The following is a 27,285-nucleotide window of genomic DNA, read 5'->3' on the forward strand; positions in this document are numbered from 1 at the left end:
TTTGTAGATTCTGTGGGTGCAAGAATCTACAATCTAGCCCACTTGAGTGAGACGGGGCAAGTTTTCGTGAGGCCGTACTGGGGCGGCTCGGGGCCCACTGCAGGGAGGAAATGGAGCCTGGCTGGGCCTCACCGAGGTGGGAATGAGAAAACTAGGAGCCAAGGCTGGTAGTCAGGTGACTTCTCTCAGGGTTGTGAGTTGTTCCCCTGGGGGGGCGCTTTCACACTGGGTCCCACCTTGTCTCCTGTCTCTGCATCTCCCCGCGCTTCTGCTCCCTCCTTTGCAGACCGGACTCTTCCCTTCACTGACGGTCCCTGCTTTCCAGTAACTGGCTCACAGTGACTTTTGTTCCGCTCTTGCCTCTATGTGACGGTTTAGCTCCAGACGGCCCTGGTGACTGCCACCCATGTCTCTTACGTTTTTGAGACAAGGAATCATTAGTTGGGTTTTGGCCTTGGTTGGCACATCTCAGCCCTGTCCCATCAATGGGGACAGGGAGTAGGGGCTAATTAGGGGAAGGCAGGGTGGATGGGGAGGAGGGGATGACCAGATGTGGATGTCTGACCTTTACCTGCCCTCGATGAAGGGGCTACGGATGAGGGAGGTGAGTGCTGACCGTGTACCCCAAACCTGTTCTCTCTTCACAGGCCATTCATTTAGTAACTCTAGAGATTTGGCATTTCCCCCTTAAGTCGGGTACTCCAGAGACCTTCCCCTGATGCTAAACCACTCCTGAGTGGTCTCAGTTGGCAGATTGTGACGATGGAGATGCCGCAGGCTTTGCACAGACGTCACTCCCGTGGTACAGGAAGAACCTCACAGGCAGCGTCAGGTGTCCCTGCAGGACTGATAGGTTCATAGCTGGAAAACCAGGAATGTCCTAAAACTGCACAGACAGTCAGCATTCCACTTATCAAATGACTTGGTGCCAGATTTTTCTTGTATCCTAATTTTTGCCATCTAACCAACGACAGATACTTCTCGAGCGCATCCTATGTGGCATCTCTGTCCTCCCTCTGGCGATATGGAAAGGATGCTTCTGAAAGCTTACGTTTACATCCGTGTTCAGAGACCATAAAGAGAAGTATTCTCTAGTTCGTCAGTTTGCATGCACTTTAGCTATTTGTGCACCTACTGTGTTGTTCCAAGCCTCGCTTGCCAACACACGCACACGCGTGCACACACCCGGGCACAGACACGCACACGCACGCCTGCACCTGCCAAGATTAAGGAGAGAATAGAGGAAGTGGGCACAGGAGAAAAGCTAGCCGTTATCTATACGTGGAGGAAACTGCGTGCTTAAAATGTAAGTAGCCATAATTGAATAATACTTAGCTACCTTTAAAATATGTAAAAGACTGTTATCAGGCATTCACGGTTTCCTTACTGTGTTTCCTCTGAGAGACTATAATCAGAGGAAGCTGTAAAATAACTTAACGTAGCAGAAGTTTGGATCTGAAAGTCATACCATAATAGGTTCTTCTCTGCTCGGCCCCAGGAATTCTGATAAAGATGTTTGTCAGTTAACCCTGAGAATAACTTGTAATTCTCTCTTGTCATTAGCAGCAGTCATAACCGTGTAGAGACATAGCAATCTAGAAGAGCCTCTGATGTGGCGGTCGGGGGCCTCATCTCGGGAGGTTTATATTTGATTAGCAAACGTCCGTTCTAGATGGTGCTCCTGGGTATGGCAAACAGTCACTTTTCAGAGGCTTTCTAAGCTGCTGTCCAATCATATCCTGCTTATAATGGTTTCCCAAGAAGGAATGCTTCAAGTTTAACGTCTGTTTCTATATCTCTCTTTGTCTTTATGAAATTACATTTCCACAAACGTTATTTGTCTTTTCGCTGCTTGCTTCGCATCCTAATTATTAGGTGTTGTTGTTTTGACCTCTTCACAGAGAAAAGTGCCAGCTGTTTGAGCTGGTGAGCTCATGAACACACGTGAAAAGGCAGACCCCTGGTTTTTCCCATGGTCTTCTCAAGAACAAACCCTTCTTCTGGGGTGCTTTGTTCTTGTTGTTAGGCAGTGCAACCTTTCGGAAGTGGCTGGAGCCGGCCCCCTCTCCTGCAGACACTCTCAGGGTGCTTTCCCGTCTGCAGTTCTTCCCAATAAAAAGCAGGAGAGGAGGCTTGTGGCAGAACAGAGACGAGGATGAGGAGGTGCCTCTAGAAGAAATGGGAAGACTCCAGAAGCACAGTCTAGAACTTCATTTGTCTTGGTAGCTGGGCCTCCCTCGAGAGGATTGTGAGTTGCGTTTCTTCGTCAGGTGGAGAACCGGGTTCGTAAGGAAGCCAGGACGTTTCCAAGTGAGAGGCACTGGATGGTAAGGATGTGAAACCTGGGTCCAAGAAGGCACTGCAGTTGGGTCTTCGGTTCTGGTTCACTCTGTTTCAGAGATGATGATGCCTCTGAGTGCTTGACGAAGAACAAAGAGCCTTAGACCAGAGGCTAGCTGAGGGTAGACTTGTACTTGATGTACATGACTGTGGGATCAGTGTCCTTGTCTGTCTACACAGAGAGCCGACTGCTTCCTCCTAGCTCCTTCTGGCTCCGGTTTACCTTCCTTGGTGGCTGCCTCCCTCACTCTTCACTGTCGTAAGCTTCGCTTCTGAGGCACAGAGTGCTCCATAGACCGCCACGTGAGCGTGGGGGTGCCGACAGACTCGTGAAAGGGAAGTGAGGAGCTCGGAGTGGTTTGTTTCATTTCATTGTCGATGGCGGCAGTGTGTGGATTGTGCCAGTGAAGACATTTTACCTTGGTGAAAGAATATCCCTGTTTAAGAGAAAATAGGAAAATACTGAGACAGTCTGCTTCACCTATTGGAGTTATGTGCAAAAAAAGGGATCAGAGCTTGCTCTTCCTGCTTTGTTGTAATAAACTAAATATTGGTTTTGTTCGACATCATCATTGTGGAAACGGGTGTAGCTTCTTCCTTAGAGACCAGCCATCACCGGAGGGGCAGAGTCTTGTTATGACAGTCAGCTATATCATTATTTCCTGTTATTGTGAAGGCCCATTGATTACAACTTCAAAAAAGACAATACGGGCCGAAAATAATCATCGCATAAGACAAACACTCAGTTCTTTCTCTCTTTCCTTTGTGCCCCTTACCTCCTTCCTTGATGTAAGGAAAAGAATTTCAAAATTATCTACTCTGCTGAGAATTTATTTTAATTGGGTTAATAATAGTAGTGATTGTTTAAAAAAAAAAAACCAAGGGCTTATTGTGTGTCAGGCACTCTGCTAAACAGTTTAAATGCATTATCTCATTAAGCCCTCCCAACAAACCCAAAAAGGAAGGAACTACTCCCGTCCCTTGAGTATAAATGAAGAATGAGAGGCAAAAGCCAAGCGAAGTATCTTGCTGAAGGCTCTGATTGGAAAGCCCGCGCCCGGGCCGGGGGCTCACGCTCCCTGGCGGCTTGCCTCACTCTCCCCATTGGCGTACTGAGAAGTCCAAAGCCACCGACGCTCCCGTCAGCCCTGTCGACTCCGAGTAGCCCTCCCTGGGGGGCAGGCACAGGTACACTGGGCTCCCTCCGGCCTGACTGCAGGCCCCATCTCTTTCCCCTCTGCTCTGCCTAAGCCCTGTCTTCCGGAAGCTCAGACATTCATCAGAAGGTGATTAGGAACCAGCAGTAAATGCAGCCTACCATTCTTGTTGAGACTGAATTTTTGCTAAATAGTGATATGCACCCATAGTGTTTCCAGAACAGCCTCGTCTTTCCTGACTGATCTTTACGGTAACCTTCGTAGGTTAGGCTTAATCTTCTCCTGACTCCTATTTCCCCTTTCCAAAATTACCTTTTTATTACCCTGTGTCAGAGGGTTACTTACCTAGTATAGTGTATCGAATATACCAAGGCACACTGAAAAATAAAATTGCAGGCTTCCGGGCCCAGAGAGCATTAAGAGCAAATTCTGTAGCAGCAGATGGCTGACCCTCTCACGGAAACATGGCAAACATCTCACATGGGGCTGGTGAATATGAGTCACTCTGAAGAGATGCCCCAACGCCTCTGCCAATCTCCAAGAGAAGAGCTTCTCCCTTGAGGAGTATGAGGCTCCTTAAATGACCCTTTCCACCTTTATGCTCAGACTGTACATTTGGACTAGGGCATGGCTTTTGAAGGAACAGAATTGGCACAGCTGTCCCCTGGTCCAGAACATGCCCACTGGTGTGGGAAGGCGGATGGCCATACTGGCATCTGCTAGGCCAGCGGGCGGGCTTGCTAACTGGAAGAAATCACTGGACCAGGAGACCACTTGGGTGGAACCTCCCACCCTCCATGCAGGCCTCCGAGGGAAGCCCAGTTGGCTAGACTTTGGGGGCTGCTCACGGGGAACCAGGTTCGGGATTTTGTTCATGGAGGAGGGAGGGCATCTCTCCCATGCCCTCCCGTATCGACACAGAGCTAGGCTGTAGTGTGCCTGGATGGTAACAAGTTGGTACAGCTGAGGACCGTGGAGTCAGAAGGTTATCCTGGAACGTGTGAAACCATGGTTGAAAGTCATGTCAGAGGGGCGACCTGGTGGTTCGGTTGCTTAAGCGTCCAACTCTTGATTTTGGCTCAGGTCATGATCTCACGGTCTGTGAGTTCGAGCCCCGCGTCGGGCACTGTGCTGGCAGCCTGGAGCCTGCTTGCGATTCTCTTTCTTGCTCTCTCTCTGCCCCTCCCCAACTTGTGTGCATGCTCGCTCGCTCTCTCTCTCTCTCTCTCTCTCTCTCTCTCTCAAAATGAATAAATAAACTTACAAAAAGTCATGTCAAATATTGCCAATCTACGTAGGCTTTTACTTTTTTCAAAAGAAGGACAGTATTTTCTGTTGTGGTTGAAAAGGAGTCCTGAGAGCACTAATAGAAATGTCTCCGGAGGTTTTTCATCATTAGCTTTTATTACTTCAGTGAATGGGTTTGCCTGTTTTCCTTTAGACATGTTGTTTTTCACATGTTCACATTTCAGATATGTTCCAAGCAGTTTCTTATCAGTTGTTTCGTTGCTATCATGTCTCTTTTCTGTGATAAGGCATGGAGCTGTTAGCAAGTGTAACTTCTGTCTCACCTCGGTCCTGTTTTCCCAGGGGCTCTGTATAAAGACCCTGCTTGTCTCGTTGAACTTGTCCACACAATTTATTTGAGCTCTCACATTCCTCTTTGTTTTTCTTATCTTTTTCCCACCCTGTATTAATGTGTTCAGCATGTTTTTGTAAAACGTCCCATTGTTAACTTTTTTAAGATGTAAATTATTAGGTCTCATTTTTTTAAAAAGACAAATTTGATCTCATCTTATTTCCTCAAAGGTATCAGAAAACATATTCTTGGCCTTGAAGCCATGTGAGGGAGGACACAATTGAGCCAGGAATGGACATCATGCATGGTAGCCAGTAGATATCCAGGCTGATAACTTGTCCGTGGGAGAAATTTACAAAACTGCCACCATGTGGGGTCCACTCACGCCTGTCAGACTCAGGCTTATACTGGGTACAGAATAGATGTTTGTTAAATAAGATGTTTGTTAAATAGATGTTTGTTAAATAAGGTCTTTAGCACTATATCCTATGGCGTAATTTTAAAATAGATTATTTAAGGGGCACCTGGGTGGCTCCGTCTGTTAAGCATCCAACTTCAGCTCAGGTCACGATCTTGCGGTCTGTGAGTTTGAGCCCCGCATCGGGCTCTGTGCTGACAGCTCCGAGCCTGGAGCCTGGTTCGGATTCTGTGTCTCCCTCTGTCTCTCTGCCCACCCCCCCCCACCCCAAAAAAATAAGCAATTAAAAAAACAGATTATATAAGCTTTCCCAGATGACCTGTGTTTACCTTAAATTGGGATTTTGGTAAAGGAAGAAAGGTTAATCCAGAATGCTTAGCCATTTGGGTTAGTCAGGGCAGATTTGACAAAGGTTATAGAGTGTAACCTTTTTAGGTGGGCAGGGAAGAAAACAGACTGCATTACTTGTGTAGGTAGTTAGGGTCTGATTATAGTCTTGCCCTATTTATGTCATTTTTTATTTGTCTTCTGATGGTGCTCATGGCATTTACATAGACAAATAGCACCTCGGGAATCCAGCTACCTCTTGGCACTTAAGCACGCCACATGTTTACTGAGAAACCAGAATTTCCATTGGGAAAATGGGCAAAAGCGACACTGTGGATTTTTCCCCTAAAGTCGGTGTCCCGGCAACATGTTTATGGGACTGTAAGGATCATGTGTGAGTGGTGCTGATTAAAGCCATTAAAGCCATGTGGTATCCACTCCCCATCAGCTGAGGAATCAAGGCAGGAGAGGGGATTCTGAAGCAAGGCATCAGCCACACACGTCAATTATTCGTTTTACTCTCTCTTAATCGGGGCTATGACAACTGTCACCCCAGAAGCGGTTCATCCCCTAGCGTTTCTCGGCACATCTGTGATGCATGGGCGGTCATGGAGGAGTTCGTAAGGGAAGGGCCCGTGGCCTCTGGGGTTCAGGAGGGGGGTTCCTTGGCTCACCAGGGTGGGGGCAGGAGATGTGCACGCAGGGCTGACAGTGGTGGCTTCCATGGGAACCATCCTTATGGAACCCGACCCGAGAGGTGTTCTGTTACGCATTCAAAGCCTGAGTACTCAAAGCGGGATTTTGATAACGCCGGAAGCCGTGAAGACGTTGACCTTCAGCCACGCCCAGGGTTAACACAGCTGTCACTGCGTGTAAGAAGTAAATGCAGAAGCACTTAGGCTGCTCAGTGGCAAATGCTTTACCTCAAATTGATCTGAAATCTTTTCTACTTTTTCAACCCTTTCATTCAGTGGCTGCTTAAAAAGTTATCTGGGAGTGGGAGCGGGGGCAGGACTTGAACAGCAACCCTCATTTACTAAGGCAAGGAAGTAATTCCAAGACACTACTGCTACTACTATTAATAATGATGGCATGCCTTGGAGATATTTTGGGTTGGGTCATGAAGTTTTTGGTTTTCTGATGCATATTAAAGCAACGTGTACACCATACTGTAGTCTATTAAGTGTGCAACAGTGTTACATTTGAAAAAACAGAGTATATACCTTAATTTAAAATATTACTAGGGGCGCCTGGGTGGATCAGTCGGTTGAGCATCCAAGTTTTGATTTGGGCTCAGGTCAAGTTCCCAGGGTCGTGGGACTGAGCCCCGTGTCAGGCTCTGTGCTGAGCATGGAACCCACTTAAGATTCTCTCTCTTTCCCCCTCTACCCCACTCATGCTCTCTCTCCACAATAAAAAAAAAGCAAAAAAACATATTGCTGAATTGGGGTGCCTGGCTGGCTCTGTCAGTAGAACATACAACTTAAAAAAAAATTTTTTTTAATGTTTATTTCTGAGAGAGAGAGAGAGAGAGAGAGAGAGAGCAAGCAAGGGAGGAGGGGCAGAGATATATGGAGACACAGAATCCGAAGCAGGCTCCAGGCTCTGAGCTGTCAGCACAGATCCCAACATGGGGCTCGAACTCATGAACCACGAGATCATGACCTGAGCCAAAGTCAGACGTCCAGCCGACTGAGCCACCCAGGCACCTCAGAACATGTAGCTTTTTATCTCAGGGTTGTGAGCTCGAGCCTCATGCTGGGTGTAGAGATTACTTCAAAAAAATAAAATAAAGCATTAAAATATTGCTGAAAATGCTGACCATCATCTGAGCTTTCAGTGAATCGTCCTTTTGCTGGTGGAGGGTCTTGCCTCGACGTTGATGGCTGCTGACTGATCAGGGCGCTGGCTGCTGAAGGCAGGGGTGGCTGTAGTTTCTAGAAATAAGACAACAGTGAAGTTTGCCACATTATTGACTCTTTCTTTCGCAATTGGTCTGTAAGATGCGATACTGTTTGATAGCACTCGACCCACAGTGGAACTTCTTTCACTATTGGACTGAATCCGCCCAGACCCTGCCTCTGCCTTATCAGCTGAGTTTATGGCATATTCTCCATGTTTTGCTGTCATTTCAACAGTCTTCACCAGGAGTAGACCCCATCTCAGGAAACCACATTCTCTACTCATCCATAGGAAGCAACTTCTCATCCATTGAGCTTTGATCACAAGGTGGCAGCAATTCAGCCCCATCTTCAGGCTCCGCTTGTAATTCCAGTTCTCCTGTTGTTTCCCCCCCATCTGCAGGGACTTCCTCCACTCAAGGCTTGAATGCTCAATTTGTAAAAAAAAAAAAAAAAAAAAAAAAAAAAAAAAAAAAAAAAAACGTAGTATCTGTGAAGCACGGTAAAGCGAGGTATGCCCGTGATCGTAATGATGGATGCTTACTATGCATTTACCATCCGTATTTACCATCCTGGCTCCCGCAGAGCGGCAGCCTCCTCCTGTGTGTTGGGAGTGGTCCCCCTTCAGCCAGTCCCCACCGTTGTCCCCTCCAAGGCCTTCCCCTGCTGTCGCCCGGACTCCTCCCTGTTCACACCGTCCTCTCTCTACCACCTGTCGGCTGCAAAGTGGGCTGTGTTGTAGAAGTCTTTTGGAACCACAAATGACACCTAAGCACATGGAAAAAAAAAAAAAGGTAACCTCAGAAGTAATCAAGGAAATGCAAATTAAAACCAATCAGGAGCTACTTGCACTTCTATAATAAGGAAACAAATTGACTGGAAAAACCAGAGATGGAAAAAATCAGCAAGACTGGTGCCCTGCACTGCAGGTGGGAGAGTAAATTGCAGTTGGGAGAGGGCAGATCTGACGATATAGATAACATAATGCCCCCAACCCACTAATTCCTTTTCTAAGGATTTGTTCTACATAACCTGAGACACGCTCAGTGTTTGTGAATGACAGTGTTTCTCAAAGCGTTTAGAATATAATCTACGTAGATGCCCAGCAGTGGTTGAGTGAGTCATGTGCATATGACACAATACTCTTCAACTGTTAAAATTATGCACTTGAGGAATTTTTCATTACATTAGGAGAAGTAAAACGGAGTGGCTAACTGAATGGGCTTCATGGAGGGTCACACTTCCTGGGTTTGAATCTTTCCCTGTTACTTACAAGCTGTACCACTTGAGAGAGCTGTCAAAAGCTCTCTGTGCCTCGGTTTCCTTATCTGTAAAAGGGAGCGAGAACAGTGGTTATAAAATTTAAAGGAAATGATTCGTCACACAGGGCCAGACACAGCGTAAGTGCCCAAGTGCATGTTAATGTTACATTACTTCTGTACCTCAGTTTCCTCCTCTGTCAATGGGAGTGACATCAGTTCCTATCTCCCGAGGGGTGTGGGTGCGCAAATGTACTGAAAGCACTAAGCATGGACTGAGCACAGAGTAACCGCCACGCAAGTGACAGCTGCTGTTTGCGCTGTGAGTGCAGGGAAACGTTCACAGAAAACCAGATCCCTCGTAGAGAACCAAGACTACTTGAGAACCCACATCTTCACCCACACAAAGACTGGAAGATATATATCAAGATAACTATCTCTGGGGGGAAAGATTCCATGGCGGTTTTGTTTTTTGTTCTTTCCTCTATTTTTCTGAATTTTCAACAACAGCTACATATTACTTTTATAATTTACAAAACGAATAGCAGTTTTGGAGCTGGAACATTGTCCGTGTAGCCCATGGTTAATCAGAGTAGGGGAGTGTGCCAAGGCTTCCTTCCAGTTGATGGTTTTTCTGTGTTAGGGTCCTGGTCTCTGGTCACTTGTACACAGAGCTGACTGTCATCGACAGTGTAACAGTTGTTCGGATTTTTTTTTCTCCAGCTGCATTAGAGCAGTGATTCCAAACTCTGGCTGATGCTACTAGAATCACTTGAGGAGATTTTGAAATGTACGGGTGGCTGCTGGCTGGTCTGATTAGATCAAGATATTTGGGGGGGGTGGGCCTTAGGCATCAGCATTTCGCAAAGGCTCTCGAGGACATTTCTGCTGTGCAGCCTGGTGATGGGGGGCGACCTAGAAGTAGGCTGGCATTTGCCACGCCCTGTCCCACCTGGCAGGGGGTTCTGCCACATGGACAGAGCCCCCCTTCTTCTGGTCAGAGTCGGCCCGAGCCGTATTCCCACATCACCTAAGTTAAGACTCGCCTGGAGGGCTCATTACAAAAATGTGGGCACCTGGACCCTAATCCAGACCTACTGAATCTGAACTTTGACAGGAGTGACGTGGTCGTGTGTGTATTTACTGAGCCCACTGGGTGATTCTTGCCATCAGGGAAGTGTGGGAACCCGGCTGAAGTCCTGGTTCCATCTCAGCTGCACACTGGGAATATCAGGGGCGCCTAGAAACACGCCGATGCTGGGTGTCCCTCCTGCCTCCACAATTCTGACGCAGTGGAGCTGGGACACTGTCTGGGCCTCGGGACTTGTGAAGTCATGGTTCCCAACAACTAGCAGTGATGGTTCTCACAGTGGGGTGCTGGGACCCCATCGCTTGGGCACATGTTAGAAATGCACATTGGGGAGGGGCACCTGAGTGGCTCAGTCAGTTAAGCGTCCGGCTCTTGATTTTGGCTCGGGTCATGATCTCATGGTTTGTGGGATCGAGCCCCACGTTGAGCTCAGCACTGACAGCATGGAGCCTGCTTGGGATTCTCTCTCCCCTCCACTCTCTCTGTGCCCCCAACCTCAAAAACAAAAAAAATCAAAACTTTAAAAAAAAAGAAATGCAAATTGTAGAGTTCCCCGCCCCCCCCCCCACCCCCGGAAGCTGCTGAAGCAGAAACTGGGGATAGGACACAGCAGTCTGTGTCCTTAGCAGCCCTCTCATGATTCCTGCTCATGCTGACGAACCACCGCTCTAGGGTGGGGCTGTGAGAAGCAGGTTCCCAGACCGACTCCTGAGGGAACTCAGTGGTCTGGCCTCGTGGGGTGTGGACTCCCAGTGGCCCATGACCACACTTGAGAAATACTACTTGCGAGTTTACCCTTGCTCCCTTGGGCATTTCAAACTTGTAAGGGCCTTGACATCTGTCAAGTACCACCAGTGGCCTGATGCTCTTGTGGGAAGCCTGCTGCTGAGACTCCTAGGCCCTCGGTGGCAAAACACGTGGCTGCCTTCCAACCATAATTAGTTGGGACGTGTTTTCTTTAAAGTCAGTAAGTACTCTGGTTAGGAATACACTTTTCAGAAGTACTGACCTGAGTTTGACTCAGAAGCAGACACATCCACATTTCTTCAGTGTGGTTCTTCCCCTGATATAACTTCCACGCCTCTCTGTTTTGTAGGTTTTATCATCAGCCCGTGCTGAGGTGGTCCTCTCAGCCCCAGACCACTCACGACCACGCCTACTGGAGAAGAAAAGGACAGGAGGTCGGTGGCTTGCTGGGGCCAAGGGCCCGAGAAGACCCAGAGGTCAGAGGGATGGCCCAAGCCCACAGTCTGCCCGTTCACATGAGGGAGGGCCCATGGGAAGTTGGAGGAAGGACAGAGAACGTGATGAAGAAGGCAGTTTGGGAAGAAGAGCTGAGAATGGCAGGACCTGCCAAGTGGCAGAATATAAGCCTGGAGAGCTGGAACCAGCCAAAGAAATTAGGGAGGCAAATGTCTGATGGTGATGGGGAGAGACTGTTTCAAGATCTGTACCCGTTCGTGCAAGGAGAACATGTGCTGAATTCCCAAAGCAAAGGGAAATCCCAGTCATTGCCCAGGGTTCTTTCCCCCGAGGGCCTGAGTTGCATGGAAATTCCCATTCCATTAAATGACGGACATTTTCCAGGTGTTCCTAAAATGCCATTTTATCCCCCAAATTGTGCACCAAATTTGGAATCCAAAAGGAACCCCGAGAAGGGGGGTTCGTCGGTCCCTTTCCCCCGGCCTAAGTTTGGGAGACCCCTCAAGCCTCCACCTTACGACTCCCACCAACACTCCAGGGCGGGCGTGGAGGCCATTGACTCTCTGGACAGTCAGCAGGCGGACTTGTGCGTCTCCTACTTGACCAAATCCAGCGAGCCCCGGCTGGAGCTGTGCGCGCCCGACTCTAGTTTGGAGCCTCCCGTGTACGTGCCTCCGCCATCGTACAGGTCGCCGCCCCAGCACATCGCAAACCCCTACGTGGAGGACACAGTGCCTGGGCCCGTGTGTAGTCCCCGTCAGCAGCAGCATCCGTTGGAGCCGGCCGGTCCCCCTGGCACCGGCAATGAGTATGGTGCAAGCCCACACTCTCCTCGCGGGGTCCCTCAGCAGCCCCGGCCGACCACCACGTACGACGGCTCCGTTCTGTATATTCCCTTTGACGACCCACGGATACGGCATTTTAAGCTGGCCCGCCCCCGGGGTTTCTGTCAAGAAACAACAGCCAACGAGAAGTCCTACAACTCTAGTCCCAGCACTGCCCCGGCCCCCGCTCATGGAAACGGTCAACAAGATGGTGCCGTTTTGAGCCCACAGAGTGTGAGAACCTCGCCAGGGGGTGTGAGCGGCCCGGCCACTGCCGATCCCAGTCCCTGGTGGCTGTGGGACCAGCTCCCCAGGGATGCGGAAAATGGCGCTCCTGACCAAAGAGCCCACGGCACCGTGGGGGGACAGTGGCCTGCCCTGGATGGCGGCGGCCGGGGCGGGCACACAGAAGGCCTCGTCTCCCCCCCAAGCCTGCAGGGCGAGAGTACCTGTGAAACTCGAACCAAGCTCAAGAAGTTCGAAACTGGGATTCGGACCAAGAAAAGTTCAAAGAAGAAAATGAACGAGACAATATTTTGTTTGGTTTCCATCCCAGTTAAATCAGAATCACATCTGCCAGATATAGATACGAACAACAATGACTTAAAACAGGGCACTGATAAAAGGAATGGGCTTGATAAGAGCGCAGCTTTGCAGGAACAAAGTCTGCTGAGCATGTCTTCCACCGACCTGGAGCTGCAGGCACTCACAGGAAGCATGGTGGGGAGAACAGAGTTCCAGAAACAAGATCTGGGGGAACCAGAAGAAGCCAAACAAACAAATGACCTCAGATTCATTCACCCTGCACAACACAGAGAGCTCAAGTATTCTGGCTCGTGGCCAGGGCACCAGTACAGAGATCAGCAAACCCAAACCACTTTTGCAGAGGAGTCCAGAAGCGCGCTGTCCCTCCCCGGTCAGAAGCCGGGAGGCTCACCAAAAGCAGTGCTGACTCCAAAATACTCAGACCCTCTTGTCTCTGAGGCTCACGCGCCCACGGAGTTAGCTCCCGGCGACCGAAACGAGAGGCCAAGTGCTCATCACCCGAAAGGCCAAATGTCCCTCAGCCCCTCCAGCAACAGTGCTTTCTCAAGGACTTCCTCCTGCGTAAGCCAGGCACCTGTTTCAAAAGCCGGGCCCAGTCAGGCCTGCGCTGAGGGCCGTGGCCGCAGAGCCAGCCCCGTGCCCAGGGGCGACGTGGTGAAGGGGGAGACCACCGGCCCGTGCAACAGCAAACAGCTGTTTGGTCAGTTTCTCCTGAAGCCAGTTAGCCGCCGTCCCTGGGATTTGATTAGCCAGCTAGAGAGTTTTAACAAGGAGCTTCAGGAAGAGGAAGAGAGCAGTCCTAGTGGCAGCGACAGCGACAGCAGCAGCGAGGACAGTGACACAGAGTGGCAGCCCGAAGGCCGTGCTGAGGCCACGGGCAAGCACTGGGGCTGCGGGGGAGACGGCCAGGCGTGGAGGGTTGAGGAGCCCGGGGCCAGGCCGGGAAGAGCCAAGAGTAAGTCCGAAAGCTGGAGCGAGGGGCAGAAGCCTGGCTGGCCTGGCACCCGTGCTCAGTGCCCGGGCCCCGTGGAGGTGGAAGGAGGCCGGGGGGCGGCGGTGGCGGCACACGGAGGCCCGATCGCCGACGAGGGAAACCAGGAGGTGGACCGCGCACTGAACACCGAGCCAGCCGTCAGCCCAGGTCCTGTGAAGAGAGCGGCTTCCTCCAGGTCAGGTGACACAAAACCAGTGCCCTCGTCGGATCCAGCCTCGCTGAGGCAGCCCCCGGGAAGCCAGGCACTGCCCCGTGTTCCCATTTCTGCCGAGCTGAGCCCAGCGACCCCTCGGAAGGCTGGTGGCGAGGAGGGGAGGAGCCCGCCGGTCCCGCTCGCTCTTGCCAACAAACCCCGAGGGCTCTCGGCGCCGGACTTGAGGTCTGTGGGACTGACGCGGGCACAGGAGCAGAGTGCCGGGAAGTCAGATGCGTCTTCAGGTGAAGCCAGTGCAATAGAAATCCCCCCAAATGAGTCCCTTCAAGCAAGGGCTGCGAGGATCCTGGGCATCGAGGTGGCCGTGGAGTCCCTGCTGCCAGGCACCAGGAGAACGGGACCGGACCAGCACCCCGAGCCTGACGGAGGTGGCCGCGGGCTGGAGGCCCCCAGGGAGGAGCCTGGGTCCGGTTCACAGCTGGATGACCCCGCAGCGTCCCCTGACGCCTTTTACGGCAGGAGAAAGTGCGGCTGGACCCAAAGCCCTCTCTTTGTAGGGGAAAGGGACAGCGCCCGTCGCGCTGCCCTGGCCGCTGAGCCCTCGGGTGCGGACGGGACTGTCCCCAGCAAGGCCCCCAGCCCCGAGCCTCAGTACAGTCCCCAAGAGTCCAGGTCCTTCAATCCCAAGGACATGGGGACAAAACCACCCTTCAAGTCCACCCTGTTCCATTTTATAGAAAGGACCCCAAATATGCCAGGCTCAGAAAAGAGGCTCAGAAGCACTTCCAAAGTGATTGAAAGTTTACAAGAAAAACTGGCTTCGCCCCCTAGGAGAGCAGACCCCGGCCGCTTGATGAGGATGAAGGAGGTGAGCTCTGTGTCCCGGATGAGGCTCCTGACCTCCCGGAGCGCTGACTCCACGGAGGAGGCCGAGGAACCGAAGGCCGAGAGGGACCCCGGGATGCAGCCCGGAGGCCCGGTGTCTCTGAACGCCGGGGACCTGGCTCGGAAGGCCGGGCTCCCGCTCGTCGTCTCCAAGGGCGCCCTCCCGCCGGAAGAAGACGGTCGTCCAACGGCACACGGGGAGAAGAAGACCGTCCATCAGGATTTCTGGTGCCCAGGTGAGGAGTCAGTGTGCAGGCAGGCGTTACAGAGTATTAGTGTGGTGCTCTGAGCGTGTCACGCCAGGCTGGTGGATGATGCCAGTCCTGCGCTGGTGAAGCTGATACTGTGCATTGTTGCCCCGAAAGATTCTCCATCGTCCAAAGAATTATCCGGAGGCTTTCCTTAAAAATCAAGATCGGTAGTGTACCGTAAATGGTTGTATATTTACGGAAATTCCTTATACAAGCAGCTATATATAGGTATCTATACAGACACATTTTGGGCCCGGTACCGTGCAGAGGTAAATCAGTAAAGTACTGGAACTGTGCTGCTGTACCTCAATGAATCTTGTAGGAGGCGACAGTGTGTGCTCTGCACCCTCCCCAAAAACAAGCGCTCCCCCCAGACCCCCACATGCTCTTTGTACCAACCTAATCATATGATTAAGTAAACTACGCAGCCCAGGATGCTGTCTTACATTGTACCTTCCAAAATCCTTTGACCCTCATTTTATGTTTTTGCTACCGGCCATTTATGAAACTTTAAAAAGCTTTAGTAAACAAAAGGAGCAGTTTGCACTGTGTCAACACCCTAAACAGGGGGGCTCCATCGGTTAAGTGTCCGACTTTGGCTCACATGATGATCTCACGGTTCGTGGGTTCAAGGCCCACGTCGGACTCTCTGCCGTCAGCACAGAGCCACTTCGGATCCTCTGTCTCCCTCTGTCTCTACCCTTCCCCCTTTCACGTCCTCTCTCTCCAAATAATTAAATATTAAAAAAAAAAAAAAAAAAGTTCACCCACCAGCCGTGTCCCATAAGGTCCCCTATGGTCTTGTGCACTAAAGCCCAGGACAGAGAACTTAGGCAGCAGGGCCTGGCACGCCTCTGGGCCCTCTCCCTTCTGTCCCCTTCACACCTTCAGAGTTGCTCTGGTTCAAACCACAAGGCGGGTTCCCAGTGGTGGCAACGGGGATTTTCCCCAAACACAGTCTCAGCCTCAGCTCTGACACAAACAGGGATCTCTGTTTCTGGTGTTTTCTTCAGGGCCGGGGAATTATCGATTATCTATCCTAGAACTGATTCGAAGAAGAGTTGTACATGTCAGAAGGCCCACATGCAAACCGCAGACAGAAGAGACCATGAATCATTCACACCTTTTTACAGCGAGGCGAATCCGTTCCCTTGTGTGCGGGACAGCAGGGACCCTGGGTCCCAGGCCCACCTCCGGAGCCCAGCCCTCTAGTCTTCCTGAACACCCCCCTTCTCTGCTTCCTGTGGTGAAATCCAAGGATTTAAAAGTCAGTGGACAAGCTCACTTGCTTTCAGCTAGAAAAATCCAGAATTTTTGTTTCATGAAACGCCTACTTGGCACTTTAAAAATTTTCCCACAAATGCAGTATGATTCTTAGGAGTGTTAGATGGTGTTGCTTGGTTCCTTATACAAAATACATTATTGAAACAAGCCATTTGTCAGGGCTCTGTCAGATCATCTGACTTAGCAAAGTTGGTCTTTTCTGAGAAAGAGAACACTAGGATGTGGAACCGTTGCCATAAGGGCAGAAAAAGCATTACATGGCCCATGTTTTAAGCTGTTGGGATTTATTAGGTTTCTCCTCCTCTCTTGGTCCCCCCGCCCCCACCTCCCCAAATATGCCCACTTGCTTTTCAGTACGAGTTAAAATGAGTTTCTTTATCAGTCCTGTCTCATCCTGAGAATTGTAAGAATTTTAAAATAAGACAAATCCAGGGCGCCTGGGTGGCTCAGTGGGTTAAGCGTCCGACTCTTGATTTTGGCTCAGGTCATGATCTCATAGTTCGTGAGATCGAGCCCCACATCAGGCTCTGCACTGACATCATGGAGCCTGCTTGGGATTCTCTATCTCCCCTCCCCCCACTATCTCTCTCTCTCTCTCTCTCTCTCTCTCTGCCCCTTCTCTGCTCATATGTTCTCTCTCTCTTTCTCAAAATAAATAAATAAACATTTTAAAAAAAATAAAATAAGACAAATCCTGCTATAATAAAACACCAGGGTGTAAGATTTCTATGTCTCAGTCCATGGGCACATATTCTGGGCAGTATTTTGTAACACAGAAGTTTTAGTTCAGTCAAGTGCCCCTCAATGTTTAGCGTGATCCCTTGGCATGTGAATGAGGTTGGAGAGGTATCTGAAAACATGTAGATTGTGCCAATTTTAGTGTTAGCTAGCCATCTAAAACACCTCTTCCGTGACCTTATTTTTTTTTAAACATAGTGACTAACAAGTAGAATTTTTTTTTCTCCTCTCCACCTGATGCATTTGTTAATAAGTAATGAAATGACCCAAAATCTAAAGGCAGAGAGATACTCATGATGCCACACAGATACCGGTGGCATTCTTAAGCAATTGCATAGCAGGACACCCCGAAGGACGGTTTCATACCCACATAGGGGCTCCGGTGAACCTCCGTCAGTCCTTCATGGCATGGTCACCAGGCCTACACAAAATCAATCGTCTGGAGAGGAATGTGGATCATGTGACTGAGATAGTCAAACTCTGAGATATGTTCACTTTTCCACTCGTCGTTTTACAAGTTAGAGTAAAGCCTTACCGCGTTTTCACAGATGGACTTCTTGGACTTTGTTTTCCTTTTGATACATTTTATCATTTTATGCGCAAGAATTGTCTCCACCCCCACCCCTCCCCTGCCCCCCTCAGCCCAGTGTGCAGGAACCACTTCACTGCTCCTGAATTCACAGCCCACTTATATTCGGATTTTGTTCTGGAATTTTAAAATAAAACTATACTGTGAGTATCTGTAACCTCCTCCCACCCCCGCCAACGTACACACATGCACACACCCTTCTAGAACTTAATGATCTGTGTTGTAATGGAGCACCTACTGTATCATAAAGTATCTTCACGCCGCTGAAAGACAGTCCTTTCAGCTGACATCTTTTTAGTGGTCTTTTGGGGCTCTGGCCAAGAAGTCAGCACTTCAAAACTAACTCAGGTGACAGCAGTCCATCCCTTCTGGGTGGATTGTGTTCCAATTCGGAAGTGTAATCCCAGGCACTGGCAGTGCTCAGAATGTTCTGGCTCCATCAGCTTTGGTGGCACACTCCATCCGTATGGGTGCGGGAGGGAACAAGGAGAGACCAGCCAGGGAGGGTGTGATGGAGCCGTCTGAGAAGGCTGGATGTCAGCACGATGTCAAGGGCAGTAGCCCTCGAGGGTGTTAATACACAAAATATCCACAAGGGTTGGGCCTTACTGAATTGTCTTCACCTGAAATATTGCCCACCAGAACCAGGATTCTAACTACTCGGTAACCTGTCTGTCTTCTAGACCTGCTAGCTCCTTATTACATGTGGGTCCTTGAGCGTTTGAAATGTGGCTCATCCGAACTGAGATGTGCTGTACGTGTAAAATACATGCCAGAATTCAGAGACTTAGCAGATAGAAAAGTTTAAATTTCTCAACAATTCTTATGTTGATTACCTGTTGAAATGATCGTGTTTTTGATAGATTTGGTGAAATGGGATATATTATTAAAATCAATTTCACCTGTTTCCTTCCATTTCCCTTAACACAGCTTGTAGAAAATTTTAAGTAATGTTATGTGGCTCACGTTATATTTTTATTGGACCTACATGCTCCACGATCTGAAGAAGGAGCCCATTGTTCTCCAGAGTTCTAGCCCCAGTTCCCTGGCTCCAGGCCCTTAGCTTCATCAGTGTGGTTCGGGGGTACACGCACGGTCTGTGGAGGTGTCTCCCGGTGCCTGGCCCGAGGTGAGCTGCTCAGTGCCCACTGTCTGTGTACCTCAAGGCTCAGTGGATGCTTAGCCTCCTGGCCTGTCACCAGCTAAAAGCGTGTCCTTCCTACCGTGTCATCCATTAGTGACCGCTCTCCTCATTCTCGGTGGAGAAGAAGATATTTTTGCTCAGAGGAGGCCCCCCACTCAGAAGCAGCCCCACTCAGAGGCTGACTGAGCACAGAAGTGTAGCACTCAGCTGTTCACATCCTGTGTCGTCACACTGGGCGTCGTTCAGCGTAATGTGTCAGAAGGCAGCCGACCCACCTGGACTCCACTTGCTTTCAGCCCAGTGGTGTGGTAAATCACGTTCGAGGAGGAGCAGACTGCTCTTCCTGAACGCAGACGCTTTGTCCTATTTGGCTTGTGATGTCGGGCTCAAAGCGCCGTAGGCACGCTCTTAGCGTCACGGTTGTCTTACGTGCGCTAAACATACGGTGGCTATGCCGAGAAGGTGTGAGGAGACGTGGTAGCACATTTTGTGGCTAGAAAAATTGGGATGTACGTGGCCTTCGTGAGGTACAGGGGTCCAGATGGGTTTGGGAAGAGATCATTCTGCCACCGTTTTTATAACCGTCAAATTGTACCAATCCTCCTAGATTTCCTAAGCATTTTCTCTTAAATAAAAGTCAGGACGCCTTTGAGCTTCTGTGGCAGGAAATTCTGGCCGTAGGAGGCACACATGTGGCCTTGGGGCTTATGTGGGTCCCGGAGGACTGTGAATCCCGGGGTGGTCAGATCAAAATCACCCAGCTGTAGGACTAATATCAGCTTCGGACCATCGTTCTGTATGGTGGCCCATTTTGGAAACGCAGCTCACTCGGGCCCAGGCTGGGATTTTCCAGTTGTGGGCTGTAGAACGGGTCAGTGTGGTGGCCCAGGCTCCTACACCCCTGTGCGTGGGAAAGGCCTAGAAGAGTGTGTGAACAGGCCTGTGTCCAGGCCTGGGCCTGTCTGCTGGCTGATGGCGGCCGGAGACAAGAGGCCTCTCATTGCTGGCCAAGCAGTCAAGATTTCAGGGTCCTCAAGCCTTCCAGGGACAGCATTTGATCACAAAGATGCATTTTTTAAAGCAAGATTTCAGTGGAGTTGTAATTTATAAGAAACAAAAACAAAACAAACAAGCAAACAAAATCCTTGGTATCAGCCAAGCATGCCTTTGCTGGTTTATGGTGTTGTATTTAAAGTTAATGTTGTTCCACTGTGGACAACAGGAAAAGATTATCAAAAATTAAGCAACTAACATTTTTCTATCAATGATTAGGTAATGATCATACGTGTCCTTTTAAAATAGCCTTTGTAAGAATTTTTTGATTTTTTAGTTTTAGAGAGCTCGTGCTGGCTGGGGAGAGGGGCGGGGGAGAGAGAGAGAGAGAGAAAGAGAGAGAGAGATAAAGGAAAGAAAGAAAAGAAAAGAGAAAAGAAGAAAAGAAAAAAAAAGAAAAGAGAAAAGGAAAGAAAAGAGAAAAGAGAAAAGAAAAGATCCCAGGCAGGGATTGTGACCTCCGTTGAAATCAAGAGTCTGACGCTCAACACTGAGCCACCCAGGCGCCCCGAAACAGCCTTTTGGTGATAAGTTTTTTTTGCCTCTCAGCAAAAATAATATTGTTTAAATGTTGAAGCATTAACTCTACACTTGTGGATTTTGCTCCCTAAACATACTTATTTATGGTCTGAGGATTAAACCAAAACACGCAAATTGAATATACTACTAATTTTTTTCTTTTTTTCTTTTTTTTCTTTTATACAGATTCATACGACCCTAGCAGAGTGGAGAGGGTGTGAGGAGACGCCAGTGAGCACGGGACTGCCAGAGTTTACTAACTGAGTGTTCTCTCGTTTAGCCCGACTTGCCCTTGTGTAAGCTGGAGACTACTGGCCCTTCGTGTACCGGGTAACATCCTTTACCACTGCCACCGAGAACTTCGTCGTCCCCACGGAATCGCTGTGTGGAAATAAAGCATTAGTCCGTTGAAACCATCTGTTTTTATAATATAAAGAGTGAATGCCTGTATTTGGAAAGGAATCACATAAACTCTCCTTCATGACGGGTTTCGCCAAGCTGGTAGATAGTTTGGTGTTAATCTGGTTCTATGTGAAAATTCAAACGTGAGTGATTTTAAAAGGACTGTGAATGTCGTAAATTCCCCTCTGCGTCTCCACGGCCTGTGGTCCGCGCTTGCGTTAAGGAGTTTGGGACGCGGGCCAACTGCCCAGCGTCCCGGCGCTTTGAGTTTAGGGGAGACGTGATGAATACATCTGACCCATTTCTAAGCAATTTGGCCTTCTGCTGCTGCAAGTAACTCTGTTTATAAGTAGCTTGCCATCAGAGGATAAGAGCGATACCTTTTAAGTTTCTAAAAGATTAAAACTTGTACCATAATGTACTCAGAGTATTATTTATCTGGCAGTGAAATCCTTCGATCACTCGCAAACATGCCACTGTCTGCTTTGCACTCCGTACTATTTTTATGTTCTGTATGGATGTTTAGAAATCCTTTATATGAGAAATGACTGCTGGTTTAAAATAGACCATTTTAACAAAGTAACTCTATTTCTTTTTACAAAAATGCTATTTTTCTATGATGTAAACAATTGTGAGGTGGCAGATTTTTAAGGAAGTATTATTTTATTTAAGAGTCTGTATCCCTTTGTGTGAGAGGAGCCCCCAAAAGGGCTCGGATTTTGCTTTAAAGCACACGTCCCTTGCCCACTCACACCTCAGCCACTTTTATTTTATCTTAGAGATGTCACTATAGACAGTTTACAGGGTTAATAAACTTTTCACGAAGATGCTTTTGCAAATGTAGCTGTAAGGTTATATTTGAAAATAACCCTCTTAAAACCAGCCAACATCCTTACAACTATTTTTGCTGCCATATCCTCTAGGATTACCAAAAAAACATGGTTTCATCTTGATAGGTCCCAGGATCAACCGTGGGACCAAACTTTCCTCCCCCTTCCCCCTGCCCCTCTATGAAATATGTATTTTTATCTGGGATGGTCGTTAATTATTAGTCTCGGCATATTTTTTAAAAGTGCTAGAGACATTATATATATGCCATCACTGAAGTATTACGAGGCCTATGCATTCTGCTGTGTTTACCGTTGCAGTAACATGCACAGAGTTAATGGGTCTTCATGCTTCTGCCCCTCCTTTCTAAGTAAGGTGTTCTCGTTAGCGAACACTTCCTGAATGGGTTCTTGTCGCCTTCCTTCCTCCTTCCCTTTCCTGTCCTTCCTTCCCCCCCCTCTCTCTCTCTCTCTCTCTTTTTTTTTTTTTTTTTTGTTGAGAAACCACCTTATCTATTTTTAGACATTTCAAATTCCTAAAATGTGAACTGTTGGGTGGTCTGCAATTTGGCCCGAAAACACCTCCGACCGGGCTTTCGTGGCCCGTTTTTATCTGTACCATCTGATCTGATTTCCTAAGAACTTCATGCATTTGGACTGTAATAAACAATACAGAACCGAAGTCGTCCTGAGCAGTCGCCTCAAATACGCTTCTCTGCAGTCTTGGTCCTTACCCATTACCCCGAGTCTTCTACTTCCTTCCAGATTTTGGCTCTTGTGAAAAGTTGTCGTGGGCTCTTGCTTTCCCCGCAAAGGACATGGGCCAAGTCTCCGCGTTAGGAGTGGCAGAAACTTCTTCCCGGGAAAAGTTTTAATGGGGAAGAGGTCAGTTACTCTGTTACAGTTGGTGAATCGCTCAAGTCATCTGAGAACTAATTGAGGGGGGCCACAGGGAGGTCTTTGTGGGGGGTTCTTCCCTCTGCATTGCAGATGGAAGAAGGTATACGTGTATATATATACGTCCACATATAGGCACATACATATATCCATATGTATTCACTCTGCTCTGACTTCCTCCTAAATTTGCTGATCCCATCTAAAAACTTCTTGTAATCAAAATAATTTGAGATTTAGCTGACTCCTCAAGAGAAAGAAAAGGATCCTGAAGAGAAAAAATTATAGTAATCTATGTAGATCACAAAGCAAAATTTCTTTCAGTTTCTATTTGAAATTGTATCATCTTTCTGAAACCATTCTGAATTTAGCCACAATTATCAATATTTATACTTTGAACCTTAATTTCTGGATTCCAGCCTGTATATAAATCTTTGGTGTGTGGCGAGGAGGATAACTTTGACAATTTGACTTTTAAACTTGCATATTCTGAAGTAAAACATTATCTAATCCAAAATAGCTTTCCTGGAAGTTTTGAACTTAATGCTGATTATTCTCTTATTATTACTATTTCTCATACATATATAACTCTCCATTATTATTTGTGGCTGGAAAAAACAAGTGTTCCTATTTTGTGTTTGTCATCGTTTTCTCGCACGGATGCTAACTGGTCGTGTCTCGTACTTTGGGGCTTATAAAATTAAAAGCTATAATTTTGACCATTTGGACCAAACGTTACATGCGGCATTGCATATGAAATGTATTTGTCTTTTTTGATGTGCAGAGCAAGGGAAAGAATGTTGGTAATACAGCTCGAGTTCCCTTTTTTTTTAAGACAATTTCTAAATTATCGAAAACCAAGTATCTTCATTATCCCATTCAACCTTACGTTTCTGCAGACCGCAGAAAACCGCCCGCTAATGGGGCACAGCTCCTGAGTGTGTCTTCAGAATTCTTTTCCATGCCGCTTGGAACATGGAATTCTTTAGAAGTCCCTTAAAACGCATCTAGTCTCCGAGATGCTGGTTTCCTCACTGAAGTCGTAGGTTAAGGTTTGGATCCACGTGCAAATTCGAAGTAGAACTTTTTCTGTTCTGTCGCACTGTTGGTGAAGTGTTGTTAACGTGGAGCTCAAATGTGTAATAACGTGGATGGCTCCGGAACCAGACCCTGACCGCCTCCTGCAGCCACAGAATGACTTCCTGTGATGGCAGCTCGGCCTCGGGCTCCCGAGGAGGAAGGGCGAAGCCGATCCGCTGTGGACACAACTGCTTCCCAGCTCTGAGCAGAAACGACTGATGGAAAGTCTGATTCAGCCACCATTTCATCCATGACCCCCTCTCCTGCCCCCCTCCCCGCCCCAGAGATTGTGTTTGTGTGTTTTGGCTATTTCGCTTTGTTTTGTTTTGTTTAAAATGATTAAGCAGTACACAATGAAGTGTCAGGTTAGCAGCTCTTGGAAAGTGACCAGCACAGCAGAACTCCCACCGTCTAAATATCTGAGCTTTAGAGAAACACTCCCAGCTTCCCAAGTTCTTGTGAGCAGTGACTTTTGTGTCTGGACCATTTTCTGCCAGATCCATCTGTGCTTAGGGGACGGAACGAAGGGTGGGAGTGCGTCTCAGGCAGGGCTCGTAGGCCTGGGGGAGTTCTGCGTTTTCTTTTGCTTTTGTTTTTAACAGCAGATTCTGTACATCTGTTTGTAGGAGGAGAGTTGCTACTCAGGACAGGATTTAAGAGACAGATTCCAAGTGACCTTTAAGAGTCTGCGTGGTGGGAGGCCCTTTTCCAGGAGTGGGGGTTGGCCCACTTTGGGACCCACCAAGTGAAGAAGAAGGGGGATGATAAAGAATAACATTAAAGAAAGAACACCCCACCCCCTAGCCTGCACGCTTTGTTTCAAAAAAAAACAAAAAGAGGGTTAAGACTACAATTCGGATTGAGACCTCTTAGAAAGGTCGATACGGTCTAGCAGTCTGCCCATTGAAACAGTCCTTGGGTTCATCAGCAGTGCAGAGAGGCGGGCGGAGTGCCTGCAGATTCCTGGCTTTGACTTCCGAGAGCCCCTATCGCAGTTGTGTTATAGAAGACAGGGAGGTCCTGGTTCTCTGGCCTCTGCTCAGTGACTGAAACTTGAACCCGAAGGCAAGTCCAGATTGTCCAACCATTCGTGGCATTGCCTTGACTGGGAGTGAGGAGGAAACACTCCTCATAAGATCACCTGTCCCCTTTTCCATACAGAAGTCAGGTCTGCTGGGGCCTGTGGCTAAGCCGAAGGAGCAAGACCGCTCTCTCCTACTACCCTTCACTCCACCCTGTAGCAGGGCCAACATGCGTGACACTCACTGTCACGGAGCAAGAGAGAGACAAGAGCGAGTTCAAGTCGAGAAGCATATGGCAGAAATTAGAAATGAAAACCATATGTCGGAGCCAGGGAGAAAAGCAGTAACCTACGGATTATAAAAATCAATGAATTACTCCCCACTTGGGTCAGCTGAAATTTGAGCCCTCACACTCAGGCCTGTCAGGAATGCTAAGCAGAAGCATCTCAAAAAAAAAAAAAAAGAAAAAGAAAAAAGAAAGAAAGAAAACTCCCGAAACTTGGTGAAAACAAGGCTCTGTAACCCCACAGAAACTTTGTATCTGCTCATCATTTCTTTGGGCACCATTAATAACGTAAGGCAGGTAGAGAGGGTTCCAGGAGAAGGCACAACTGGTAATGGCCAATCGCCGGTTGCTGGTCATCGCCCCCAGTTCAGGCAGCACCAGAGGCCTTAAGGTGATGAGGGGTGGAGGTGGGTGAAGAGTAACGCCAGCAGAGCACAGATGAATGTCTCCCAGGAGCTCCTGTATCCGCACAATGTAAAGACTTGCTCTTTCAGGATGGCTGGCCTGCACAGTAGCACACGTATTCCAAATAAACATTTTGCATGAAAGGACCTCTGTCCATTGTCTTTGGCTGTGGGTGCACGTGCCGCCCTGAAAGCCTTTAAGGCTGGTCTTCGGACGGCAGCAGGCTGAGCAGGGTGCAGCTCGGGTGGTATCGTAATACAGGGACGGGTGGCCCAAGGGGCTCCGGCACCTTTTGGCATTCACCGAGTATCGCCCGGGTGGGTGTTCAAGGTCCTCTTGGATCTCCCGCAAGGACTTGCTGACGCGGTGGAAAAGAGGCCTGTGGTCAATTTGGGGACTAGGTTTGAACTTGGGCTTCATTATGAGCCACATGGTCTTGCACATGTCCCTTCCTGGCTTCTGTTGCCCCACCTGCCCCTCTTATTCCTTGACTATAAGGACCAAACATACAGAGAAGCCCACGTCGTGGGTGTTCAATGAATGGAAAACGGATATAGACCTGGACCTTACGAGGGATGGGGAAAATGCTCGTCTGGGAACTCGCAGGTTTTAGAATCCAGGCCTTAGTCCCCTCCTAGGGATTCACTCCTTGTTTTTAGAATCCCGGCTCTGGAAGCACATGCAAAGTCCCAAACTGATGCTCTCAATTTGTTTCCAGTAGCCCAGGAAACTTATAAGCTGGTGTTTCTGAGTTTAAAAAGAAATGATTTGGTCCTTCTTTCCAACTTAAGCTCCTTCTTTTTTCCCCTTCGCGTCTGTAGATTTGTCCTCACTCCTTCTGTGTCTCTGCCTGTGTGGGGCTCCATGCTCGAGGGTTCCAGGGCCCTCTCACTAGTCTGACATTTCGGATCATGTTCAAATGCGGGTATGAAAGAGCTATTCCCGGTTGGGTGATGATTGAATCCACATAAGAAAATAAAACTGAAAAAGAAGTCCCTCGTCCAAAGTAATGCTGTACGATGAAATACGTAACCTAGGAATCGGGGGACCCATCCTGGGCCTGGCTCTACAGTAACTAGCTGCGACTCTGGCCACCTCCCCTACTCTCTCCGGAACATTTCACAAGTAGAGAAAGTGGGATTGGACTAAATTAACTGGTTTCTTCCAACGCTAAGATTATATAGTTATTTTTTGGCAAAATTGGAAGTCCATGGGGTCTTTGCCCTGCCAGAAGGGTCCAAGAGTAAAATAACTTGAAAACTACGGCCATACATGACTGAGGACCGGGTCATCGCCGGGGTAGGGAGCCCTGCCATTTTTCTTTCACCAGGGTGGTCCATTTCTCCATTCCAACAACTTATCATACTTCTCTCCGCCTCGCCATAGTCTGGAACCAGCCAAGAGACTGACAATATTGAATTCTCCCAAACATATTTTTCTTATGTTAGAGCAGGGCACTGGGCGTTTATGAGCCTGGCTGGCAGCCCAAGACATTAATCTGCAGTGTCTGTAGAGAGTGCTTTTCTCACAATTTGCCTGCTTGGGGTTCTTTTAAATGCACTGAGGTTTGGAGATGTTTGTGTCTCCCCAGCAAAGTTGGCCTTTCTGCTACTACCCCACGCGTAAATCTTTCCCCAGGTTGTGTTTCGCAGGCTGGAAATGCTGTGAGCCACCCCAGTGCTCAGCATTTTGGGGACGATGGCTCCAGGGAAAACCGGGGGGCATCGGCGCTCCCAGGTGCAGTGGGCCTCTGGTTTGTCTTCGGCTGGAAGGGAGCGTCTAGCTCTTCTTTGAACAAGAGGAGGTCTGTGCCAGATCACGTGGAGCATCCATTTGCTTCCTCTCTTGGTTACCTCCCTCCGTCCTGTGCGCCCGCTGTGTTTACTGTGGCTGTTTCTCCCCAGCCTGACCCTACTGGTGTTTCCCCAGTTACGATGGCAGGGTCAGTTTGTGGAGACATGAAGTCAAATGTGCATTCACCTAGAGCCTTTTCTGAGTCCTTAAAATGTTCAACATGGGGATGAGGGGGTGACAAGGAAAGTAACATTGTTGGGTCCCCACTGTGGACCAGGTACGTTGCATGCATTGATTAATCTAATGCATATCACTTTACA

The 27,285-nt window shown here is 48.6% G+C and overlaps 1 protein-coding gene across 4 annotated transcripts in view; it reads left to right on the forward strand.

Moving 5' to 3' along the window:
• Positions 1-24,969, forward strand: part of JCAD (junctional cadherin 5 associated) — an 81,668-nt gene extending 56,699 nt beyond the window's left edge. For 3 of the 4 annotated variants that reach the window (XM_027073729.2, XM_027073728.2, XM_027073731.2), the window contains 2 exons: positions 11,168-14,913; positions 20,442-24,969. In XM_027073729.2, the coding sequence (XP_026929530.2) occupies positions 11,168-14,913; positions 20,442-20,476 (3,781 nt within the window). In that variant the 3' untranslated portion in view covers positions 20,477-24,969. Of the gene's footprint in view, positions 1-526; positions 3,529-11,167; positions 14,914-20,441 lie in introns of those variants that run through there. The other variant, XM_027073732.2, reaches the window with a different exon arrangement.
• Positions 24,970-27,285: the final 2,316 nt, after the last annotated feature.

The sequence above is a fragment of the Acinonyx jubatus genome, chromosome B4, assembly GCF_027475565.1.
Source record: "Acinonyx jubatus isolate Ajub_Pintada_27869175 chromosome B4, VMU_Ajub_asm_v1.0, whole genome shotgun sequence".
In the NCBI taxonomy this organism is placed as follows: Eukaryota; Metazoa; Chordata; class Mammalia; order Carnivora; family Felidae; genus Acinonyx; species Acinonyx jubatus.